Source organism: Asterias rubens, chromosome 3, assembly GCF_902459465.1.
Source record: "Asterias rubens chromosome 3, eAstRub1.3, whole genome shotgun sequence".
NCBI classification, from domain to species: domain Eukaryota; kingdom Metazoa; phylum Echinodermata; class Asteroidea; order Forcipulatida; family Asteriidae; genus Asterias; species Asterias rubens.
This window is the reverse complement of record NC_047064.1, coordinates 3,904,284-3,915,287: the sequence shown is the minus strand read 5'-3', so window position 1 is coordinate 3,915,287 and position 11,004 is coordinate 3,904,284. Positions and strand designations below refer to the sequence as shown.

Here is an 11,004-nt window from a genome sequence, read left to right as displayed (position 1 = left end):
TTAAAGCAAGTTTATTACTTGTCTGGCGATTAGACTTCACTAAGTTGCTTTATGCATTTATCAAGTCAGTACGCCAATCTTGCCAATCGGAAACAAGGTCAAAGTTCACTCTGTACTGTGGATAACCCCGCGAAATGTCGAAAATATGGCGGGTAAGTCGGAAGCACTCTTCACTTTATTACTGTTGTTGACTTGTACTTTACTTTCTTTGCTACAATTTCCTGGCATAATAAATTAATGGTTTTTATGTACACACACAGTTTATTTTGGAGAGGTTTTGTTATCAAAAATTAACTCACTGTCCGTGTCCTGTAGATGACGATGTCCCAAATCTGGCAGGTGCCAATCTCACGTCAAATGTCTGTAGGAATCAAGTAGTGTAAAAACTGTAGAAAGAATACCATGAATACAGGTGTGTATGTTGGCACACATCGAATGACACTGGGCACTGTACTCGCAATTGGACTGGATCATTGCAGGATCTGCTTGTGCTACTGCTAGTTACTCCTCGAACTATGCGGTTTCATTCCGCTATCATCTCCCGTTACGGGACATTTTCAGTACCATGCGTAGGTGGCAATGACTCTAAAGTCTCTATGTCCCCCACCTATGTCCCCCACCTATGTCACAGGTGGCGGCGGTTGATTTGGGTTGACAGCCATATTCGATAGGAAATAAAATAGCATCTAATTTACCTCAAAGTTTCCAAAGTCAATGAGATATCCCTTTTTGTAAAAATGAGTGAAAAAGTGGTGGCGCCATACGGAAAGTTATCCAATGTAACCCTCACCCTACGTTCTGAAGTGGCCGTCCGCCCTTTTGAAGTTAGCATACATCTCATATGATTAAAAAAATATATAAAAAAATAAAAGATATACAATCTTTGAGTTTTTGACATTATAGTAATACTTGTTTTCCAACAACATTGAATGTCCTGGCCTGTTTTTTTCTCTCCAGATGTGACTCTCATGAAAAATGTGCTGGAGGAGTTTGTCTGTTCCTCAAATGATGTAATTGAACTGAAGTTAGGTGAGTTTCTAATATAATACTAAACAACAAGCAAAGAAGTAGTTCACGTTTCCTCTGCTAGTACACTGACACAGGCCGTGAGGTGATTAGTTTTGCGTTTATAATAATAAAAATAATTATGGCTTCTTATGGCGCTTTAACATACAGTATTTCCTGCGAGATGTGGAACTACGTTTGAATTATGAGACCTAATTCTGATACTCCATGTAATGCTTGACAAGGTGCTGTGGCGCAATTTGCTGCCGATTGGACCAGGAACACCGGGGCGAACCCCTTCTCTTTTCGATAAGTGCACTGGGTTCTTTTACATGCGTTACATAACACATGGGACCAACGGCTTTACGTCCCATCCGAAGGACGAAGCAATGGTTATGTATCTTACTTAAGGACACCAGTTTCACCGCTGGGGATTCGAACCTACACTCTGCTGATTAGAAACACCAGAGTTTGAATTCGGTGCTCTTAACCGCTCAGCCACGACACTTCCATTTATAATGTCTGTATTCTGTTTAGCATTCTGTAGGGCGTTATGGCCGAGTGGTTTAGAGCGTAAACTTCAAGTTCTGGTGGTTAAGTCATTGGGGTGTGGGTTTGAATCCCGGTCATAACACTTGTGTCCTTGAGCAAGACACTTCACTAAATTTGCTTTTCTTCTCACCCAGGGGTATAAATGGTTGATATTGGCAATAGCCTACCACCTTTCAAAATCAATTTTTCACAGGTTACTTTTTATTGTACAGTTCTATCAATTAATAATCACTGTGTCAATGATAAATGAAAAAAGTTTGTCGAATAAATTACAAGATCTGCAAAGAGATACTCAACATTTATCTGTTGTTCAATTGGTGCCTTTGTAACAAAAAGTGTACACATGATTGTGGCTGTGCACATATAAGATTAAAAGAACCGAACGGTCCCCCAAAAAAACAAAGGTAGGGCCCATACCTTTAAATAAATATTGATCTTAAACCCAATTTTTAGTAAATTAAACACCTAGCATCTCTTAAACCCTTACACCATCTCCCTTCTGCCCTTACAGTCCGAGAGGAGGCGGATGTGTTTAACGATGACAAGATCTTCCAGCCGGAGTTTACTCACCAGCTCTTCGGCCAAAGGTGAGACTCATTTTAGTCGTTTGTCGACCAAGGTCATTTACCAAAAAGTTATACATTTGAAAAGAGCACAACCTATGTGTTAAATTTTGTAATACCCCATATTAAAACCACCTTTGGTTCAAAAGTTGTGAGAGAGATGTGAGAGAATAAACCCGAGAAGAATAGGTTTAAAGTCAAGTTGTTTAAGAAGATATGAGCATTTTATTTTTAAACGAGGTTGCTGCACAGTTTTTAGTAGTTCACAGGACTGGGCAAGTTGAGAAGTGATGTTTAATAGCATGGGATAGCAAATTTTAATAGACATTGTATGCTGGGCTAGTGCTAAAGGGGAGCCCTTTCACATATAGGAAAGTTGTCAACAATCTTGCTGATAATTAAGTACAATTCCAACTTTTGTTACTTCATTGTTTCAGTGAGAACATCTTTGGCTACAAGGGCCTGAAGGTGCAGCTGTACTTTACAGCGGCTAGACTTGTTCCCTACCTTCACATGACCTCTAGCAGTAAGGTCAACAGTAAGCTGTTTGATGGTGTCAAGGTAATATCAATGAAAAGCCGATTGCCCTGCTAAGTTTTAAGCCGCAGTTTAAGTCTGAGAAGCTGGTCTTTCAGTCCCATTCATATAAACGTTGACCAAAAAAAAACTTTGAAAAGTTGAGAACAAATCTGACAGTTTAGCCTGAGCTGTTTAGACTCTGCATTGAACTTCTATCCATGTTGAGCACTAAGTAGCTCCTCCCGCAAGTTCCTCGCGCCCCTTAAGTTTCAAGCTATCGGACATAAGTTTTGAACTTGCGTGAGCCCAATATCAACCTAACTTAAATTAGGATGTGAAATAAGCAATCATCTGATAGCGCCCTCTTTTGACCCAATTTCCTCAGGCCATTTGAAAACACTCCTTACTATATTTCAATTGCTTTTTTAAACATGCTCATGTGATCCCCTCTCGACCAATCAGGATGGATAAACTGTCCCAGGTATTTATTACTGAAACCATGCTAGCCGCCATACACAAACCTGTGCTATTGGGGACTTTTGGGTCACTAGGTGGCAGCATACTTACCAGGTAGATCCATTGTTCTTTTTTATGTGCGCATGCTCAGAACAACATAATCAATGGAAATTAATTTATCTGGTAAGCCGCTGCCACCTAGCGTTCCAAAGTTCCCATTGAATGGTTTCAAATGGCTGGTCAACTCGCTGGAAAATAATACCAAGATTGTTAATTACAGGGATGAGATTGTTCAGACTTTTTGCTGAATTCAGACTTTTTATGTGGGCCTGGTGAAGAAAAGTCAGACAATATTTGTTTCCACAAATAAAGAAATCCTGCTCATTGGTATACTTCTCTAATGCTTTGGATACTGTTTCCAAAAGCTCCTTGGAATCTATAACCCAGGGGTTACCAACAGGTAGAAATGGCATCATTTCAACAAACCTTTGAATTTGTATCCAAGTTTCAGACTTTTTCTTTAGTAATGACTCTCACCCCTGTATTTAACAAAATGATCTTCTCTGCAAACTCCAGGCTGACAATGTCCTGAAAACCATCATCGACCAACTGGAGATCCAACCACTGGACAACCTCGACAAGTTCCTAACGGTGATATCAGACGACAGCACTTTCCAGCCAATGGGTGATCTCCTTCATGCATATTCAGTGGAAGGGGAGGGGCCAGCCCGACACTTCGAGGTCTACTCCAACAGCATCACGACCCCTGGGTTTAAAGAATACCATGAGAGATTGCAGACATTCTTGTGGTGGTACATCGATGCAGCATCATACATTGACACAGATGATGAGAAGTGGGATTATTATACTATGTAAGTTGGACCAGTTCAAAAGATTTCCCACCCTGAACCGGACTACCTCCAACCCACAAGTTCTCCAAACTTTGCCCCTTCTTTGAATGATCTTATTTCATTGTATCAAGTTTATCTTTCATAAAACCTTATTACTGATATTTAAGAGAGAAATAGAATTAGCTGTTGGAAACTGCCTACCAACCAAAGGGACCTTTACACTAAATGCAAACAAAATAGTTCAAGGCCTGACGTTTTGACCCTAGAAGAGCCTTCGAGAAAGACTCTGCTAGGGTCAAAACATCAGCCATTAACTAATTTTTTACCGATATGTAAGGTAAATGTGGTGGTAGTTACTGTGAACTTTCCTAGATCTACCACAGTATTATAGCAAGCATAGAATGACCAACCCTTTTGTTTTCCTATTAAACTTTACCCCAAATCATACAAAAACCATTCTATTACTTTGAAAACCTCTTTCACTGAAACTTGCATTGGTAATTTTCACTATATTTATCAATCATGCTAACTCACAGATTTGAAGAATGTAATCTTATGAGGAAGGTATTCTGTTCTAAAAGCTATTCTATTGTAATGTTTCTAGGTTTAATGTTTTCAAGCAGAAAGGTCTCTGGTTTTTGGGGTCTTTTTTACAAAACTTACACCAAGATTACAAAGGTCTCACACAAGAAATCAGGAATGCTGAACTTTCTTTTATTTTCTCCTGAAAAACTATTGTTTTTTTTTGGGTTTTTTTTAGATTTGAGAGATATTCAGTGGATGGTAACAAGAGATACGCTGTCGCCGGGTACGCTACAGCCTACAGATACTATGCCTATCCCGACCTCATAAGGCCTAGAATAAGGTATGGTACCACAGACCCTAACTCATGATCATAGTACACTTTGAAACTCCATGAAAAAGTAACCAGACTTTCTTTTCCTTTTCCGGTTGGATAAGTAGGTTTTTGAGCCACAGTGAAAGGGTTCACTTTTGTTAATCCTGGTTATCTTAGAATGGGCTTGTTATCTGATCTTACAGTTCTTGCTTTGATTTTTCAGTGTTACTCTTTCCATTTCAACATCAGTAATGTTGTTTGCTTTACAAATGTTTTAGGTGTTACAAGATTTTAAAATTAAAAATATATTGTTTCAGGTTCTGGTATATTGTTGTGGCCGAGCGGATAAGAGCACCAGACTCGGTGTTTTTGATTTAGCAGAGTGGGGGATCGAGTCCCAATCTTGACACTCATGCCCCTAAGCTGGACACACTTCGCCATTATTGCTGCGTCCTTCGGATGGGATGTAAAGCAGTAGGTCCCATGTGTTGTGTAATGCACATAAAAGAACCCAGTGCAATTGTTGTAAGGAGAAGGGGTTCACCCTGGTAATATGGTTCAATTAGTGGTATATTGCACCACAGCAACTTGTAAACCATTACATCATGTACATGGTGCTAAATAAAGGGGAAAAAAGCGAAAAGGAAAAATACTGAGTGCTTAAGACCCCCCCCCCCCCCAATCATGTTAAAGCGCTATATAAGAACTCTGTATTTTTATTGATCGTTAAAGCCATGTAAGCGAAACTATGTTGAGATTTTGTGTTTTCATGTGTATAACCTTCAAAGAAGATATTTTTCAGGTGTTTTAAAACATAATTACCATTCTTGTACTTTTTTTTTTCTTTTTAGTCAAGTACTGATATTGCCACCGTTCCAGAGACAAGGACACGGAGTTCACCTTCTAGAAGCAATGTACACACATTTCAGGAACGATAACAAAGTACTGGATGTAACAGGTTGGTGTTAAGCTTAGTATTTGTGCTGTTGTTTTGTTTAATAATAATAATATGAAGTTCTTAGATAACACTTTATCTACTCCCGATGGGCGTCTCAAAGCACTCAGTATTTATCCTACAAGGTATGCGGAGCTACCTGTTGAAGTATGAGTCATATTCCTTTGCATAGCACCATTGGTTTACATGGTGCTGCGACGCAATATGCAGCCGATCAAACCATGAACACAGGGACGAACCCCTTCTCTTTAAGATAAGTGCACTGGGTTCTTTTGCGCGCGTTGCACATGACACGGGACCTACTGCTTATGTCCCATCCAAGGCTGAATCAATAATGGTTTAGAGTCTGGGACTCGAACCCACACCCCGCTGATCAGAGTCTCCGGAGCTTGAGTTTGGTGCTCTTATCCACTTGGCCACGACACGCCTAAGCTTTTGTAGAACTTTAAAAATATACTCTACATCTAATGAGCTTTTCAAAGAATGTCCTATTTGCAGTTTATAAGGACGAGGACTGAATGGTATTACCCTGTGATGACAAAAGATGCCTTATTCTGAGATTGATCTTCAGTTAGGAGCAGCTTCCCCACCAACCCTTCATCCTGCCAACCCATCCCATTGCCTCCTCCATCCCTACCCTCATCTTCCCTTCATCCTTCCCATGACCCTCCCTGGAGTTGTTGCGACTCTGTTGTATTACAATTCGTGAGTGGAAAACAAGGCTGTCTGAGGGTTTCAACCAGTATGTCCGTCTCGATGTAGTGCGTTTTCCCTGGAATAATTCTCAGCGGTTTTCCTCCCACATCTAAAACTGAAACATCCTTCCTTGTCTTCCCTCCATTGGGTCCTTAATAGCTAGTGTAGTGATTAAGTTCACTTTTCTGAGTCATTTGCTTCAGAAACCACAATAAAATTTTCTGGTGGAAAAGGTTTAGGCACCACCACAACTTGTTTTTCAGTGTTGAATTGTTTCTTATCATTTATCCATTGGTTAAAAGTTTTTGTTCATTTCTATTGATGTCCATCTTGATGTCGATATGCAAGAAGATACATAGGTGAATTCAGTGAAGGGATGTTTTGGGCCATAAATCATTTACATTGTACCATCCCAACCTTTCAAAATGTGATTGTGTGCTTTCTTTAATTCTGTTGAACTTATTATAGTTCACATTGGCTCATATAACCCCTGACCTTAATTTCTGCACTTCTGCCATTTACTAATATATTTTCGATGTAGCAGTTATCTCAATGTTACTGATATATCAATCAACAATCGTTGTGTCAATGGTTAACAAGAAAATGCTTTAGTTTGTCGAATACAAGATGTACAAGGAGTTACTCATTATGTATCTGTTGTTCATGTGGAGTCTTTGTAACAAAAGGTGTAGCCATGATTGTGGCTGTGCACGGAAAAATTTAGATTTTTATCAACACATTTGGTAAATTCTTCTGGGATGGATTTCACAAAGAGTTAAGACTAGTCTTATCTCAACTCGTTCTAACTTAGGACTAGTCCTACATGTAACTCTTTGTGAAATCGTCTCCTGATCGCTTTCATTTTACATTTTAGTTGAAGACCCGTCTGATAACTTTGTGAGACTGAGAGATTTCGTAGACTGCAGGAATTGCCAGAAACTGCCGGCGTTCACTCCGCCCAACTTAGGGAAGGGTTTCTCACCAGAAATGGAGAAACAAGCGTTGGAGAAACTGAAGCTGTGCAAGGTACTGGAAGGACTAAGCCTATCCCATAATTTAATCATAAGATACTGTAAAAGCCATGCAAATAATCATCTGAAGACATCACAAATTTGTGTTTTGATTGCCGCAATTGATCGACCTTTGTCAGGCAGGGATGAGATTGTTCAGACTTTTTATGTTGCCTGGTGAAGAAAATCAGACAATATTTGTTTCCACAAATAAAGAAATCCTGCTCATTGGTCTACTTCTCTAGTGCTTTGGATACTGTTTCCAAAAGCTCCTTGGAATCTATAACCCCAGGGGTTACCAAACGGTAGAAATGGCTTCATTTCAACATACCTTTGAATTTGTATCCGAATTTGTATCCAAGTTTCAGACTTTTTCGTTAGCAATGACTCTCACCCCTGATCACAGTGCAGCTGTCTTGAATTTCTCCCATTGATGTCAATGTTACCAAACCATGGCTGGAAAAACAAGATAGTCTGGTTCCTAAATGCAAAATGCTTATTAGCATTCATTATCGTTATGCGACACAAGGAACATAACCAAGATGGAGGCAGCATGATAAGGGTCTATTTTTAGCCCAATATGAATGTGCTCAAAGTTCCATGAAAAAAAAAAACACTTCCTGTTCATTGTTTTTTATAAAGCCTGTCCACCATTTAAAATTTAATTTTCACAGGTTAGTAAAATGGTGTTTTTCTTGAATTGGATGTGATAAAGCAGAGAGGGTTTATGTTGGCTCAGTGTTTTCTTTGCCTGCCTTTCACCTCTGTGGACCCTGGTTCGAATCCCACCTCAGACCGGAGCCTTGCATGTAGATTGTGTTTTCAGTCCTTTCTTGATTGCATGGGTTTTCCCCCATTGGGGGTTTTCCTTTCACATCTAAGAACACTTTCTCGTTACTATTCATCCTGTAATAGACCGATCCACGAAGCTCCGCCCCATTGTGTATTAACCAATCACAACGCAACGAAGGTCCGACAAATAAGGTCCGACATGTGTGAGCATATCTTGGCGCACGCGGCAGAGTTGTGCAGAAAGGCATTGGAGAGCCCCACTATTTCTTGCTCACATGTGCGTCGTAGGCGGAGCCTAATGGATCGGTCTATTGGCACTAAGTTGTGCTGTTGGATGTGTAATGAATAAAATAAAAAAATTCTCATACCAAAAGCAAAACATTCTTTAAAAAGTGAGTCACTACATGGAGTGATTAAAAGGAATCATGCTGCTATTAAAATTTTAACAAACATTCAATCCGAAGGTTAACGTTCCGCTCTAGTAAATTTTTCTTTATATTTTAGATTTACCCTGTGGTTTGTAAGTTGATAAACATCCCATCCACTGAACTATTTTCAATAATCTCGATATTTTGTCCTGTTTCAGAAACAAGTGAGACGAGTGTATGAGATCTTAAGATTACGGGTCACTGATTCAAGTAACCCTGAAGAAATGAAGGAGTACAGATTGGACGTCAAGAAGAGACTCAATATCCCGTTCCAAGTAAGCAAAATATTTGTTTATCACCATTTGTTGTATTTTCATAAAGCTGCTTACTAGTAATCAAATTCATTGCGCTTTGAATGTCAGAAAACCATGTCCAAACAGCAAGAGTGTATTTTATAAACAAGCGAGATGGTTTGACAGCATGTGTTTGCAAACTTACTATGGATTTGCATTGTTGCGTCACTCATCGGTTAAAAGAACCAGTGGCAAGATAGCATGCCTTTTGCTTCGCTAACTCAACTGTAAGGAGTGTTTATGAAATAAAACCTGTGCTAGGGTCGCTCTCCAAGCACCAAAATGTCTGCTTACGGGCTGTAAGAAATTACTTTTTAATCCTTCAAATTTTTTACATTTGCCCTTTGCTTTGCTTAAGTTTAGCAAATAGGTTTATTAAATAGAAGCTGTGTAAAGGGTTGTTTCATAAGCACAAAATGCCTGTATTCCTTTGTAAACTCACGGGTGGTCACTTTCTTTCTCTCATGTGCAGAAACAAAAGTCGGATTACGAGAAGATGCGCCGTACACTGAAACCAGAGGAACTTTCGGCAACCATGCAGGGCACCAACCTACAAGAGCGCCAGGAAACGCTTGAGAACTGGTACCAAGAACTGATAACCAGCTACGACGGTGTGATCGAGAGACTGGCTATGGATTGATCAAAGGGAGACACAAGGCGTGATCGTTATGAGGGTGCTAGGTTATTACTGCAGGCAGAACGATTATATTCTGCTAAAAATAAGTCGAGCTTGGCTCATACTTCCCGCGAATGATTCGTGCAAAGTGTATTTTCTTGCGTCACAATAGACCCCTTGCAAACGCGAAACGCTACACTGATGCGCACGTTTTCACGCACAAAGAACAGCTATCGTCTTATCATTTGGCCTCCTTTGACCCCAGTGAGGGCACTTTTTGACCCCAGTGAGGGGGCTTTTTGAGTGTGTGACTTCACATTCAATGGGTCTATTGGAAAAACAGTTCGTATGAATTATTGCGTCACCAAAATTCGCATTTGCATTCTCAGGAGTATGAACCCGGCTTTACAGCGAGGCCTCTTAGTGAAGCCCGTTTTTGTTTTCACTCTCAACCCCTCAAAGATATACCAGTCATTACCTCTTTCGATACTCAACTATGTTGACTGGTTGGTAGATGAGAAAATAGAATGGGAGACTTTTGGGACGCTGGTGGCAGCAGACTTACCAGGTAAAATCCATTGTTCTCGGTAATGTGCGCGTGCTCAGAACTACGTAAACAATGGAAATTTACCTGGTAAGTCTGCTGCCACCTAGTGTTCAAAAGTCCCCTATTAGCTGTTGTAAACTGCTTACCAACCAAAAGAACCCACCCCACCAAAATAGCTAATGGCCCGACATTGGTAGAGGATCATACAGGAATTTTATTGCAGACATGGTTTTCCACTTTGAAAGTTTCTGCATAAAGCCAAATTGCATTGCTCAGCTTGCAATAAGCAAATAATTTGCACTCACGCCAGCAGAAAAAAATCTGAACATTAAAAATTTAACTGGTTAGCAAGGAATGTTTGTGGCGAGTGTTTCACGGTTACTGAAGCATTATTTGCTTGCACAGCTAGCGACATAGGCCCAATTTCATAGAGCTGCTTAAGCACAAGGGAAATGTGCATACCAAATTAATGTTGACAGCCAATACACCACATCACAAACACCATTTGTGACTTTATCATTCTCGTTTCGGCTGTGCAAAACTCTATGAAAAGGGCCCTATGATAACTGGAGAAGGGCGAGAGAATCCCACAGTAAGCACAGCCATGAAATTGGCGCAGTTGAGTCATAGGTAGGAAACATTGAAGTGTACGGATATTTAAATTGTTAAAGTATTTTTCCAGAAAATTCCAGAAACCACAAAATCAATAGCATATCTGTTTTGGATTTAAAGCCACTTTTATTTCAATTCAAATCAGGTCCACATTTACTTCCAAATTGCAATTTAAATCAAAAATCAAATGTATATTCCAACAAAGTTGGGGAAAGTTCATTCTGAATTATACTAAAAATGTTTTAACATTACTCTATGAATTGAGACAAGT

At 39.7% G+C, this 11,004-nt stretch overlaps 1 protein-coding gene across 2 annotated transcripts; it reads left to right on the top strand.

The window, feature by feature from the left end:
• Positions 1-125: 125 nt before the first annotated feature.
• On the top strand, positions 126-10,157 carry LOC117288198 (histone acetyltransferase type B catalytic subunit-like). 2 transcript variants are annotated; one of them, XM_033768944.1, is made up of 10 exons: positions 126-152; positions 958-1,029; positions 2,069-2,144; positions 2,558-2,681; positions 3,672-3,967; positions 4,707-4,811; positions 5,636-5,742; positions 7,310-7,461; positions 8,824-8,940; positions 9,431-10,157. In XM_033768944.1, exons 1-10 carry the CDS (start codon positions 146-148, stop codon positions 9,596-9,598), a joined length of 1,224 nt encoding a protein of 407 aa, XP_033624835.1. In that variant the 5' UTR covers positions 126-145; the 3' UTR covers positions 9,599-10,157. The 2 variants fall into 2 exon arrangements, with proteins under 2 accessions (XP_033624835.1, XP_033624834.1); XM_033768943.1 differs by lacking the exon at positions 126-152 and adding an exon at positions 326-412.
• The last annotated feature ends 847 nt before the right edge of the window (positions 10,158-11,004 follow it).